This window comes from Aspergillus glaucus (assembly GCF_001890805.1).
Source record: "Aspergillus glaucus CBS 516.65 unplaced genomic scaffold ASPGLscaffold_1, whole genome shotgun sequence".
NCBI lineage: Eukaryota > Fungi > Ascomycota > Eurotiomycetes > Eurotiales > Aspergillaceae > Aspergillus > Aspergillus glaucus.
Genome location: NW_019170453.1, coordinates 624,798 through 638,659, shown reverse-complemented (window position 1 = coordinate 638,659; position 13,862 = coordinate 624,798). Strand labels below are relative to the sequence as shown.

Here is a 13,862-nt window from a genome sequence, read left to right as displayed (position 1 = left end):
CCCCCCCCCCCCCCCAAAGGTGATATCTCACCAGACATCCTGCCTCTGACCAGCGACTCTTGCGGCTGGGCGAAAGGGATCCGGTCGAGCAGCAGTCGCAGTCATGGTTCGGACTCCGGGGAAGTGTATGCGGGGTAGCAAAGAGGATCGATAGGTACAGGATATGGAAGGAAGAGTGGCAGGTTTCTGAAGAGTGACAGAAGATAGTGAAAAAGGAAGAGAATATCTGAAGAGAGCAGGCATGGGAGTCACACAGAAGAGAAAAGAGTGGTTATAGGCTCATTAGAATTCACGCAATCAATTATGGCTCTGGTGGGACAAGCCCGGGTTGATTCCTGCACTATGCCGGGATAGCAGCCACCCAGCCAATTGTGGCCCAGAATGGCGTATCAATGCAGATATGGTGCCAATTTTGAAAGAGAATGAGGCATTTGCTTTCAATTATTCCAAATCCAACGCTTTGTGACGCTTTCGTCCGTATTGCAGCCACTCAGGCACCAAGGTGTCAATCGATAGAGCAATTACTAATTATCACGTGACCTCCTGTTAGCACGCGTTTGGACGCGTCAAGATGGCAGTTCGATAATATCTTCACCAGAAAAGCTGCTTTTGCATTGTATTATTCCTGTCTGACCGTCTCGATGGTCCAGGCAAGATGGTATCTTGTCCCATTTGCAGGAATTCTGTCCCGCCGTTGAAAATAAACGACCATATCGATTCCAACTGCCAGAGTTTCATTGGCGAACCAGCCTCCGATCCCCCATCGTCCCAGAAAGGGAACGTTCCCAGTTTCTTCCAACCTACATCTGCTCGAAAAGCGTCTGCGCAAGCCAGCTTACAGAAGGAATCGTCACAGTCCGATGCGTCACCTCTGCGGAGCGTTAACGGAAAGAGAACCCACGAAACAGACTCCCCGCTGGAACGGAATAAAACAAGGCCAGATGACTTCTCGACAGAGGCGCAGACGCAGCCGAAACGACCAAAGACGAATGCATTCCAAAGAGCCGCGCCGCTAGCAGAGCGTATGCGTCCCGGCACATTGGATGATGTTTGTGGCCAGGAGCTGGTTGGACCAAATGGCGTCCTCCGCGGGCTTATCGAGCAGGATCGGGTCCCAAGCATGATTCTCTGGGGTGGTCCTGGGACGGGCAAGACAACAATTGCGAGGGTAATTGCCTCGATGGTGGGCAGCCGGTTTGTAGAGATCAACAGCACCAGCACAGGAGTTGCGGAGTGCAAAAAGATCTTCTCGGATGCCAGGAGTGAATTAAGCCTCACTGGCAGAAAGACAATTGTGTTCTGTGACGAGATACATCGCTTCTCCAAGTCGCAACAAGACGTCTGGTTAGGGCCCGTGGAAAGCGGGCAAGTCACGCTCATAGGCGCGACAACGGAAAATCCGTCATTCAAAGTCCAAAGCGCATTGCTCTCCAGGTGCAGGACGTTTACTTTGTCCAAACTCGCCGACGAAGAGGTCGAGTCGATCCTTTTTCGGGCTCTCAGGGTCGAAAGACAAAACTATTCGCCCTCAGAATTGGTGGACGAAGAACTGGTCAAGTACCTTGCAAGATTTGCAAATGGTGACGCGCGAACCTCCCTTAACCTGCTGGAGCTTGCGATGGACCTGTCAAAGCGTCCTTCAATCACAAAAGATGAGCTCAAGCGGTCGTTGACCAAAACGCTGGTGTACGATAGGGCAGGAGATCAACATTATGATACCATATCAGCCTTTCACAAGTCCCTTCGTGGCAGCGATCCAGATGCAGCACTATATTACCTCGCACGGATGATCCAATCTGGAGAGGATCCGTTGTACATAGCAAGACGTCTCATCGTTGTTGCATCAGAGGACATCGGTCTGGCGGATAATTCGATGTTAACGCTGGCCATCTCAACACATTCTGCCGTGGAAAAAATCGGCCTTCCTGAAGCACGAATCAATCTAGCACATGCTACAGTGGCCATGGCGCTGTCGAAAAAAAGTACTCGCTCTTATCGTGGCCTTAACAATGCATTTGCTGCCTTAAATGAACCGGGGGTTGCCGGACTACCAATCCCCATACATTTGAGAAATGCTCCCACACGATTGATGAAAGAATTGGGCTATGGCAAGGAATACAAATACAACCCCAATTATGTTGATGGCCAGGTCGTGCAGGATTATGTTCCTGAGACTCTGCATGGCCGGCGGTTCCTTGAGGACAGGGATCTAGGCACGGCGATTGACCACGACTTGAATAACTGATCTTGTAATAGATATTAGGCTACTAGGACTTTGCTATCTTTTGGTCAATGACGATTAATGACACCGCATACTGAGTATCTCGAGGTACAGTCATTATAGCCTGACAGGCAGCCGTTCGCTTAGCAAGTATAATCGCCTCTCTACCTCGACAATAGTCTTCCATCTTTCATCCTTTTCTGCATTTCTCATTAGGGTGGTTTTGCTCGCTTTCCAACTAGCAACTGCTCTGTTTTGCTCTACTTGCTCTACTTGCTCTAGCATCGACTCCACTACCCGGTGTCGTTCGCTTTTCGACGCTTTATTTCGTTCGTTCAGGCCATCGACTAGGCTTCTTTTGCTCTGATACAACAAGTCGACCTTTTCATCACTCATGGCATCTGAACTGACATTCGCTCAACCTCAGCCCGTTCAGTTTACTGACAATCAATATTCTGCAGTAAGTCCTCTGATCCCCTACGATTCTATTCCCAGCTAACTCTCTCCCTATAGCCCAGCATGGAGCAACATTATCAAGGCTCCAACGGATGTCCATCTGGCTATCTGCCAGCTGATTGCTTCGAACCAGATGGTCAGTTGAATGCCGCTTTTAACTCGGATGCTTACATACAAGACAGTACATCCGGCTACAACAATATGGGCACGCAAGGCTACGCTGGCGTGTCTAATGAAATGGGGCCAAGACAAGCTGACGCCACCTCTGTGGACCAGGGACTCGATCCATTCGAGCTCGAACTTCATGCTTCTCTTGCAGAGATGGGTACTAACGAGGGTTCAAGCTGCGTTCCTGAGCCCCAAGATCTCACTGCCATGCCGGTTGAAATGGCGGCGGAACCACAGGCCAGTATCAATGTACCTGGCTCTCAAGGTTCCGCTGCCATGCCGAATGAGATGGTAACAGGACCAGAAACCAGCACTGTGGGCAAGGACGACCTGCAGGTCTGGGATGCTGGGATGGGTGAATGGAGAGCAATCGAAGCTCATCCTCACCCTACATCTATGGGTCAGTGTGCAAGCATCGTGCCTGGCCCTCAGGTTCCTGCTCCCACAAATTACATGGCAGTGGGACCACAAATGAATGCCGAGGCAATGGGCCAGGATAGCCCTCAACCTACGGCTGCTTTCTTCAGGGCGTGGCAAGCACGTATGAAAGCTGTCAAGACTCGCCGGGAACCTAAGGAGAGACGTTCACGCAATTTGCTTCGCTCTCGAAGGTCTGCTGGCGTGGGGGTAATGACAGGCATGCCTAGTGGAATGGGGCCAGGACTACAAACTGGTACCAACTATATGAGCCAGGGTTTTAACACACCTAGTCAAACTTTCACTGGCATGCCTAACGGAATGGCGGGACAAGCCGGTTTTACTGGGAATGGTGTAAATCCCCAACCCAGCCCTACGTGCGGGTTCCAGAATTACACCCCCAACAACCACAACCAGGCACCGCCACAACAAAACTCGCCCGGTCGCAAGAGAACGTCTTCCACAACTTTCGTGATGGAAGACCCAAGTGCTCCGCCTGAGAAGCGAGCTCGTTTCAGCAGCGAAGACGAGCAAAAAGCACGGGAAGAACAACGGTTGATGAAGGAGGCAGGAGGCTCGTGTCTGTGGTGCTACCGCAACAAGAAGAAGTGCGACTCCATGAATCCATGCTCGAACTGCAAGTCCAATAAATACAAGTGTATCCGGGACCATGCACAGCTGATTCTGTCGTCGTCGACAAGTAACGTGACAGACGTCTTCCGCCAGCTACGCGACACAGCCATGCGATCGTCGCCGGAAGCTCATATCAACGTCAACTTCAGACAACCGGGAACGGGGACGATCGCATTCTGGTCCGCCAGTCTGCCTCGAGCTGAGTCATATTCCCCAGGCTACGTAAACGAGCAACTTGTCTCGACGTTGCTGGGGTTGGTCAGAGCACCGGGACTGGACTGGATTGAGAACGAGACAGCACGACACCCTCTCGTCCTATCAGCATCGGCCATGGTCAGACTCCTCGCCGTCATCAAGTCTCTGCTCAGAGGACAAGTCTACGTTCGTCCGGCCGAAGCAGACGCAGGGAGGATCACGGCGTTCTACATGTTAACGGCTTGCATCCAGAGCCTCCTCGAAAGATCACAGGCCTTCTCCCCTAAACTCTGGGAGGCAGTCCGCCACAAAACCAAACCTGCCCCCGATAGCAGGAACCTGACCAGGAAGCCCCTAAACCCAGAATGGGTAGCAACGGGTCTCTACTATCGCGTCATCGATGGCCTCCGGACTATGCAGCGAACCCCCCTCTTGGAAAAGGCCCTCGGTGACGTCTCCCACCTGCACCACCACCCAGCAAACGTCTTGAGCGTGCTGAGATGCCTCCCCTTGTCCACCGGCAAGCTAAACAGTAAGATCAAGGCCCACAACTCCCTCCGTGAGCACATCCCTGTCCTGGAAGAGCAGTGGCCGCTCGACATCGCGCTGTTACCAGGTGTCAACACCAATGGCCAGCAGCTGCCTCCTACAGTGATGCAGCGACTGGCAGAGCCGTTCTCGGGGGCATCGTACGATATGGAGGCCTTTTTGGATGGTAACTTCGGTTTCCTGTCCGCCATAACCACGGCACTCTCGGCCACACCCAGCAACAGCAACATTAACCAGTCCAATGAACCGGACCTGGATTGGGACTCCTTTTTGGACTTTGACGCATCTCAGTCGTCGGAGCCATCGGCGTCTCAGTCCTCAACGCCGTCTACTAAGACCCTTATGAGCTTTCAGGAGAATGTGCTGATTGTTGAGGATGGGGTTTTGGATGATCGGTTTTTGAATGTTTGGGATAACTTGGATGGTTTTGATGGGAACAGTGCTGCTTTTTCTTTTTGATCTTTGGGATACAGTTTGGATTAGATATTTACATTACAACGTTACATGGTTTGCGCAGGAACGCCATTGATACAATCCGCATTTGTGAGAATTCAAATGAGACATGATTTATGATCTTTGGTTATTGCACCGTACTTTGTACTTGTTGTAGCTATAGTAGGGCTGTTATGTACTTATGCCGTCGTCGAGCATCACGTCCGAGTGAAGCCAAGAAAGAAGATGAAAAAAAAGAAAAGAAGAAAACCATATATAATAAACATTCAATTGACTATTATCATTCATATCCTGCCCTGGAAATATCCCATTGACATCGCCTGCATCTCGTACTACTGACTTTGTTTGCTCGGCCCCCCGCCCGCTAACCATCCCAGCCGGAGTGATCAACAACAACAAAACACCCGAACCGCAACCTAATCCGCACCTACTCTCCAACCACCACCCACACTGATTACACCAACCAACCAGCCACTTCCATTCCAACCGCAATCGCAAACGACTGGAATTGTAATGGCCCAACCCTTCGCCTCGCGCTCCTACGCGGGCGGCAAACTCCCCGACCGCTCCGTCAACGCGAACGCGCTACCCTTCAGCGCCTCCTCGTTCTCGCGTCACCGCGGCCTAGGCGCGACGACCGCCACGGCTCCGGGTGATTTTGGCGCGGAGGGATTAAAATCGCAAGGTGCGGCTGGTGCGGCTCCGTTACATGCGCAGACACATGGGCCGGGGACGGGGGTAGGGACGGGAGTTGGTGCTGGGGCAGGGCCGTCGCAGGAGACGAATCCGTTGAGTCGGTTGACGGAGGAGCAGAGGGAGGAGATTAATGAGGCTGTATGCCCCCCCTCGCCCTTCAAAACAGACTGAGATAGAGAGGAAAGGCTAACATGGTGGTAGTTTACGTTGTTCGACCTCGACCGCGACCGCCACCTCGACTACCACGAACTCCGCGTCGCCTTCCGCGCGCTAGGCTTCACCCTCGCAAAACAAGAACTCATCTCCCTCCTAACAACCTACGGCGTCCCACGGCCACAAGTCCAAGCACAACAACAATCCAACACCCAGACACAACCCCCGCAACCCTCAACAAACAAAGCAACAAACCCGCAACACCCCTCTAACCTCCTCATGCCACTAACAGCCTTCCAAGCGGTGACTGCGTTGAAGATACTAGAGCGCGATCCGAGGGACGAGATTCTCCGTGCGTTTGAGCTGTTTGATGAGGGTGGGAAGGGGTATATTGATTTGGAGGATTTGAGGCGCGTTGCTAGGGAACTTGGGGAGACGGGGTTGGAGGAAGATGAGTTGAGGGCTATGATCGAGGAGTTTGATTTGGAGGGGGTTGGGGGTGTGACGAGGGAGGCGTTTGTTAGTATTTGTTGGCAGTAACGCTTTCTCATCTGGTTGGGTTTGATTGTGTTTGGGTTTCTGTTTTCTGGTTGTGCATGGGCATTGGGTGGGCGTATCTGTGCTCTATTTGGTTTATTACTTATTCTCAGGGATTGTATCTGGTAGATGGGTTTCAATGTCATGGTTATTGCATACTTTGTACGGCTGAAGATAATCAAGCTAAGTAATGGCATTTTAGGGAATCCAAACCAGGATACCATGCAGGATATTAAACTATTTAGCACATAAATCACCCAGATAACCCTCGTACGCCAACAATTATCCACCCTAAATGACAGCAACATATATCACATAAATGTACACAAAGTACAGGTGCAAAAGAAAAGAAAACAATCACGCATATCGCGTGTGCACCGCCGGCGCCGGATTAGCATAATACGGCCCCGGATACGGCGGTGGAGGCTCATTAGCAAGGCCCTGATACCCAGCACCGTTAGGCCCGTTGGCCCATTGTCCCATCGACGGTCGCGGCGGTGGTGGCATCGGTCTCTGCCAGCCACCCGGCGGTGGTACCGGTACCGGCACGGGCTTAGCTCGGTGACGGCGACAGCGGTTGAACAGACAAGACAAGATCGCGAGAAGGATCAGTCCACCGACAGCACAGCAGATACCAATTACCACGCCCTTGTGTTTGTCGACCCAGGATTTAATCTCTCCGCCAACAGAGGTGCCCGCGCACTTTCCGTTCTTGCAGTGGCCTCCGCCTCCACATGGTGTGCCGTCGATGAAGTTGTTCTGCTCCAGGATCGAGCAAGAGTTCGGGCCCGTGGTGTCAGATGCGCAAACCACGGTGCAGGAGGAATCGTCGCATGCCCATGTGTCGTTGCTGTTCAACAGGCTGCCCATCAGGGACTTGCATTGTTGATCCCGGCTGGTACACTGGCCACTGGCGCAGGTCAAGCCCGATCCACTGCCACAGCTGGAGCCATCATCCTTGTAACTGTCCGAAGGACAAGCGCTCGAGTTGCCACTGCACTTCTCCTCGATGTCGCATTCGCCACGGCTTGCGCGACAAACGGTATCCGCAGACGAATATTGACAGTCGCTACAGCAGCCATCATTGGCATCGTCACAGACAGCGTTGTTCTTGAATTTGCACGTTTTGGCATCGCAGCAGTTGTTGCTTCCACAGGAGTCTTCACCGCCACAGTCACAATCCTCTCCGTCCTCGACGATGCCATTGCCACACTGGCTACCTGTGATGGTAGTAACTCCCTTGTTTTGAGAGAGACAGCTCGATGAGACACTGTTTCCACCTAGCGCTGAGCAGATGTTTCCGATGGTACAGGGTGAGAAATGTTTCACGTCCTGTGCGCTTGGGTTCATGATGTACTTCGCGTCCGCATCGCAAGTAGAGCTCGAAAGAGGACAGCACTGCGACGAGCTATCGTAACCCTGCGCACAGGTGCTAGAATCACAGTCGTGAACGGCTCCAAACGTATGGCCCGACTCATGGGCAAAGACCTGCCAGCCACCACCCGACGTCCGAACAACGATGTTGGTTCCACTGACAATGCTCGAGCCTTGGTCCGACGCGTCGGAATTGCAAAGCTGCCCCAACCACGAGAGTCCAACTTCGCTGCCGGTAGGGCAACCGCTCATCAAGGTCCAGTAGGCGTTGCTGTCCTTGTTGTCTCCCCGCCACTGGGAGAATAGGTTTAATCTGGAGGAGACGTTGCCTTGATCGCACGGTATATTCCACTTGGTCGATTCCGGTGCAGTCGTGGGGCAGTCGGCATCATTGACAGTCAGGTTACGAAGGCCAATGGAGATGTTAAACGAGCTCTCGTAGACGCTAGAGGCACTGTTGACCGTGTTGATGATCCATTCACGCGCCGTTTGATTGTCGCTGAACCCAGAGGTAAAGGAGCAGTCGGTTGCAATACCGATCAGCGCAACTTGCTTCGTGTTGGGACACCCAGACGTGTCGTCAATGGTGCTCTTCAAGTTGGCGTTACCGGTGTTACCCGATACGCCACCAATGTCCGACTGACGCTTGCTGAGTCCGAACATAGAGTTCAAAGACATGGCACCCCATCGACTCGACTCCCCATAGTCGTAGGCGCGGAGGACGGGATGGTCGGGATCGGTGTTGAAGCCCAACTGGTCAGCCTGACATGTTGCCGCCTCGCCAAAAGAACGTTTCAGTTCAGAGTGCTGTACGTGGCGTACCATGTCCGAGTCACGGTAGACAATCATGAAATCCTCCGATCGCTGCGCGATTGCGATATCATCCTCGCGCTTCTTCGAAAGATACGTTGACGAGAGTTCGATATGGTGATGGTCGCCATGGACAAGGAACGCCCCTTCAAACAAGGGCTTAACGCCGTCTCTCTTCATGTAAACCCGGGCCCAACCCACGGGGTTCCATCGCCCTGGTCCAGTGCCGACCAATGCTCTGCCCTTGAAGACCTTGTGTTCATGCCGCTGAATGGGTTCCGCCCGATGCACGTTTCCTTCCTTATCCAGGTATTGCACGTAGGCGTCATCGGCCAAGATATCGTGGTTTGGTTCCAGCTCGAGTTTTATCCGCTGGGTACCGCTATGGAGACTAAACGTGAGGTCGAAATGGGAAAGATGGTCGATTTGGTGCGACGGTGCCTTGATCACCGGATGGAGCACCGAGGAGACATGTCTGATGGCTTTGGGGGCCTGCGATCGGGCTGTGGAGAGAATCGGTTAGCCATCAGGACGGATGTAACAAGACGATCTATAAAAAGAACACCCACCTTCGACGTCACCTACGAACAACGCTGGGATCACACTTGCGACCAAGGGCAAGATCTTCCTAAACAACCTCATCGCCGAACAAAATCTCCTGAGGAGAGCTGGGGGGGGAGTTGATGGGGAAACGAAGGGAGAAAAAGAAAATATCAGAGAATCAGGCAGCCATATAACATATCAAGAACCCTGAATTGCAAACAAAGCGGTCGTTCTTGGTATTTGAAGTGTTCGTTCAAAGCGAATCGAGACGCGCACAACGAGAGTCGGTAAGCAAAGAAAGAAACAAGCGGATTATTAGACTTTGGTATATGTCAGATGTACGCTGTCTTTGTGTATGCCTGCCGCTGGTCTGTTTTGTCCGAACCGCCGGTTGGGATGAGGCGCAGCAGACTTGGCTGGGGGCAAGTCTGCGATGGAGAGATTGCGATGAAACGTAGCGAGTGACAGTGAAAGAACGATAAAAAGACAAATATGGAGAGAGGATGGACAGGATTGAATGGAATTGGAATGGTTGGAGATGGAGCCCGGAACACGCGGAGAGCCTTACAAGTAGTGGCACGTGATTTACCAGGGTCGGTCACGTGTCAGGCATCCCAGGGACAAGAATGATAATCCTTGGTTCGGCGTTTATACGGCCTATCAATCTTCTACGACTAATCCGGCGCTTGGTGATACACTTCATGAGCCTCCAGAGCCAAATAAGGAATCATCCCGCCACAAATCCTGCATGGTACACTCGGCATGACTTCGTCCTCGTCGCTCTCATCCCACGTAGGCTCATCTGCATGGATAGTCACATCCTCAGCAGGAATGCGGACTGGTTCCTGTCTCTGAAACATAGACCCGATATCTCGCCCGCTGTTTTGTTTTTTGTCTCCCGCAGTGTCAACCATGTTAGTCACGGCGATATTTAGTAGACTCAAATTCCACCCAGACTTCTCCGGGTGAAGACGCCGAAATAGGGCCAAGGCATGTTCCTGCACTAGCTTCTCAGCTACAGCCTCAATCCGACCATTCATGTTGAAGACGTAACGGGGCAGTGCCGCAGAACGGGACATGCGATTGTGATAAGGATTGTCCGGCTTGGAAGGACGACGGGGTCGGCTAGTCAGACGCAGGGTTCGCGGATGGGCACGCCATCGGATGGCACCCCCGGCCGAGTTCTCGGTCAGATCTGTGCGCATCCGACGAAGCAAGCTAATCGTTAGCTTCACCAGCTCACTTTTCACAACGTCGAAACGGTCCAGCTGGCCGTAAGAATCTTCAATGCTTATTTGCGTCGGGACGTCTCTGGCTTCTAACACTTCGGAATCGTCGACGCCGTGAATCAGCCCCCAAACCCGTGCACCCATACCCTTCGAAGACCCGGGACCCCCCAAGATGCGGTTGAGTAACCCAGGACCCATCTCAGGCAACAAACGGAGCTCACGCACGGTAAGGGGGCTGTCATCCATCGAGCGAGACATGTGATCATGGAGATTATGCGCAATTTTGAAGCCTATCCCCGGGATCTCACGGATCTCATGACTGTCCACAAAGCGGATGACCTTACTATCAATAGTGACATCTGGTCCCTCACCGACTCCATGAGGTGGCAGAAGCGTGGTCTGGCTCTTGGGTTTATGAACTTTGCCTGCCAATTTTGCCAATAGTTTGTTGGTGGAGATGCCTACTGTGGCTGTGTAGCCCTTGTGAGACTCGAGCTGTTGTCGCAGATAGCCAGCTAAGTGCGAAGCTACTAAGAGCCGCATGTACAGTAGATCTGACTCGGGGGCCAAGAAGTATCCTCGTGTTTCTGGCGAATTGGTTGGGTGCTGATTAACCGGGGGCCATGTAGGACCGTAGAACTCGGTGGCGTTGTAGATGAAACCGATGGTAGGATCCTGACGGTCCAGATGGAAAAACGAATATTCTAAGTCGTTGGTATTCAATAAGTCGACGTTGTAGTCAATCATATCAGTTACGTCAAGGAATAGCTGCATCAACCAGTCAATCTCTCGTATGTCCACCTACTTCCTCTCAGTAGAAGGCTAGTCATGGCTTACCTCGTCAAACCCCAACTTCTCAACACGGTCACCCCAAATTAAGCTCCGCAAATACAGGAAAAGCTCTTTGGACACATCCCGGAACCGGGTGAGGTCCTCCCCCAGAACAATAACCGCATCGGGACACACCCGTTTGGCATCCTGGATACGCTGCAACTTGTACAAGCCCCTCCTCCGGGCTTCATAGTTACATGTCACGACAATCTGTTTCTGTTGGACGGCCAATGGACGCGATTTCAAAGCCGGCTGGTCGGCCTCGAAGACGGCGGCATAGAAACAGTCATAATCCTAGACCGGTGGTCAGTGGTGGCCCAGTGGGGTTTAGACTTTGGGGGTCGAGGATAGTCACAAACCAAGTGGAGGATAATCCGACCATTACCGTCCCTGGAGGCCATGAACAAGAGGATTTTCTGGGTCTGGTGGGAAATTGGAGATATTTTGGTGTGATTTGCGATTAGAGGGCCATCACGTGTGCGGTGGTCTGTGATTGGCGGAAAAGCGGTGGCTGGAATGGGGACAATATTAAACAGAGAGATTAAGAGATGCCACTATTGATTAGTGCCATGGGTCTACCAGCCTCTTTTTTTCAGAGTAGCATACAAGTACAGAGTACTCTGGAGTACGGATACTGCTACTGTTACTGCTACTGTTACTGCTACTGCTACTCCGTACAGTATTAAGTACGCCCCACGTGCTTTTTATAGCGGTGACTAATCAGCGATGGCAAGAACCATTCATTCTATACACAGTAGGGATGAGAATCGTACTCGTATGGAGTACAGAGTAGAGAGTATTTGTAGAGTACAGTACTCTGTAGAGAGCACAGAGAGTGTCATAGTACAGAATACTAGCCGCGTGGCAGTGGATCTGCTCATATATTATGGACCCTCGAAAAGTATGCAGGAAATAGTTAAAAATAACTGATCTATATTTATCCTCACCTTTTTCTCCTCTTGTTTTCACCATTAAATATTATTCTTCCTTCTGTTTCTCTCCGTCTCTCCGTCTCTCCGTCTCTCCAGTCTCTCCAGTCTCTCTTATCTTGTCCTGGATCCCTACTGTCCTCGTGCGGGGTGCACATCTCTCATCATCTCTCTCACTTCCATCTCACCCCTCTGTCTAAGCGCCGCACTATATCACACCTCCACCTGCGCACACACAAATTTTGAATATATTCTTGAAACCCCTCTGATCCTCTATACACACATCACCACCGTCATGCTTGTCGTCCCAATGCCCCCGCAAGCGTCGCATTTGCATCCTCCCTCCAACTCCCCCTCTTCCTACCCTCCACCGTCATCCTCTGCGCCAACAACATCCACTCCCGGCGAGGCGCGCCCCAAGCTCGCCACCAAACCCAAGCTCACTCTCCAAACCTCATCGCTTCCTCGCACATTTGGTCGTTCTACCACTGGCCTGTCTCTCTCGGTGGCAACAGCCTCTCCGACCGTAAACAACACCTTCAAAAATGCCTATGAGCCATGTCCGCCCTCCGCCATCCCCGCCACATCCTCTTCGACGCCGTCTCCGATCAAGACCTCTACTCCTCTGAAGCACTCGAGACAACCCTCGTCCAACAACCCCTACCAACTACCGCTGGGCGTGAAGAGCATCCTGCGCAACTCTCCATTGGATTCCACATCCCACCGCCGGTCGGTCTCGATCGGTGGTGGCAATGGCGCATCGGGATCTCGTCGGGTATTCTTCCCTACCAAGAAACAAGTGACCTTTCGGCAATCACTGGAAGAGGAGATCCGGACCGTGCATTACGTGGCACGGCATTCGGATCTCCTCGCGGAAGAGTCGGATCCAAACAACCAGAACAAGGAGCAGCAGGAGCTGAAGCTGAAGCAAGAACAGCCGGTACAGGAGGGATCGGACTCGGACTCCGATTCGAACTCGAGTCTGGCACCGTCGGATTCCGGCTCGGATGATGACCAGACAAAATCAATTTCCAAATCTGAACGGAGGAAGCGGAAGAGTCTCAGTGCAGAGAGGCAGGTTCGCGCTGCGGCATTACTGGATGGCCTCGAGGGTGATGCGTATGGGATCTCGACGCCACAAACACCCCGCCAGGGTCGTGTCAAGCGTCGTCGCGAATGGACATGGACGCTAGGCTCAGTCGAGGCGCGCAATGAAATCTACGGCCTTCCCCAGACGCCTGAAGAGGCCAAATCTTTCGAGTCGGAAGAAAAGAAACACGAACATGAAAACGAAACAGAAAGCCAGGGGTCATGTGAATCCGACTGGACTTCAGCCTCGTGGTCCGGTTCATCGGTTGCTTCGTTTACGAACAAGCCTGACGAGTTCAAGACTGCATGACACATGACATACAATGACTTGACCATGACTATGACCATGACCACGATATATTATTTTTTTGTTTATTTCTTTTTGAGAGGATTATGAATCATGTTGCTGCATTGCATTGCATTAGTTATATACCCATCAGCATTATTTTTTCGAGAATGCATCATATCTTCTCAACATATACATCATGACCGCAAGGCATCCAAATCGGATTCTCTAATAGGCATCCGCAATATCATAGTAGCCTAGGCTGTACATCGTCCAGATTATCCATTCTTCAT

The 13,862-nt window shown here is 52.0% G+C and overlaps 7 protein-coding genes across 7 annotated transcripts in view; 4 read left to right on the top strand and 3 right to left on the bottom strand.

Annotated features, from left to right (window-relative positions):
• ASPGLDRAFT_41134 (kynurenine--oxoglutarate transaminase) overlaps positions 1–400 on the bottom strand; it is a 2,600-nt gene extending 2,200 nt beyond the window's left edge. Inside the window, exon 1 of the mRNA XM_022545344.1 lies at positions 32–400. Within this exon, the coding sequence (XP_022405853.1) occupies positions 32–105 (74 nt within the window). The 5' untranslated portion in view covers positions 106–400. The remainder of the gene's footprint in view (positions 1–31) is intronic.
• A 255-nt stretch (positions 401–655) lies between these two features.
• On the top strand, positions 656–2,245 carry ASPGLDRAFT_116119 (ssDNA-dependent ATPase MGS1; the record flags this gene model as incomplete). Its single annotated transcript, XM_022539746.1, has 1 exon — positions 656–2,245. One exon carries the CDS (start codon positions 656–658, stop codon positions 2,243–2,245), a length of 1,590 nt encoding a protein of 529 aa, XP_022405852.1.
• A 981-nt stretch (positions 2,246–3,226) lies between these two features.
• ASPGLDRAFT_41132 (uncharacterized protein) lies at positions 3,227–5,201 on the top strand. The gene has a single exon (XM_022545343.1). It carries the CDS (start codon positions 3,242–3,244, stop codon positions 5,096–5,098), a length of 1,857 nt encoding a protein of 618 aa, XP_022405851.1. The 5' UTR covers positions 3,227–3,241; the 3' UTR covers positions 5,099–5,201.
• Positions 5,202–5,605: 404 nt separating this feature from the next.
• Positions 5,606–6,481, top strand: cdc31 (putative cell division control protein Cdc31; the record flags this gene model as incomplete). Its single annotated transcript, XM_022539674.1, has 2 exons — positions 5,606–5,926; positions 5,990–6,481. The coding sequence occupies 2 exons, from the start codon at positions 5,606–5,608 to the stop codon at positions 6,479–6,481; spliced, it is 813 nt and encodes a 270-aa protein (XP_022405850.1).
• A 354-nt stretch (positions 6,482–6,835) lies between these two features.
• admB (ADAM family of metalloprotease ADM-B) lies at positions 6,836–9,304 on the bottom strand (the record flags this gene model as incomplete). The annotated part of the gene is made up of 2 exons (XM_022548571.1): positions 6,836–9,165; positions 9,232–9,304. The coding sequence occupies 2 exons, from the start codon at positions 9,302–9,304 to the stop codon at positions 6,836–6,838; spliced, it is 2,403 nt and encodes an 800-aa protein (XP_022405849.1).
• A 575-nt stretch (positions 9,305–9,879) lies between these two features.
• On the bottom strand, positions 9,880–11,666 carry ASPGLDRAFT_115453 (putative DNA polymerase iota; the record flags this gene model as incomplete). Its single annotated transcript, XM_022539691.1, has 3 exons — positions 9,880–11,202; positions 11,272–11,559; positions 11,625–11,666. 3 exons carry the CDS (start codon positions 11,664–11,666, stop codon positions 9,880–9,882), a joined length of 1,653 nt encoding a protein of 550 aa, XP_022405848.1.
• A 603-nt stretch (positions 11,667–12,269) lies between these two features.
• ASPGLDRAFT_41129 (uncharacterized protein) lies at positions 12,270–13,779 on the top strand. The gene has a single exon (XM_022545342.1). The coding sequence runs from the start codon at positions 12,505–12,507 to the stop codon at positions 13,591–13,593; it is 1,089 nt and encodes a 362-aa protein (XP_022405847.1). The 5' UTR covers positions 12,270–12,504; the 3' UTR covers positions 13,594–13,779.
• The last annotated feature ends 83 nt before the right edge of the window (positions 13,780–13,862 follow it).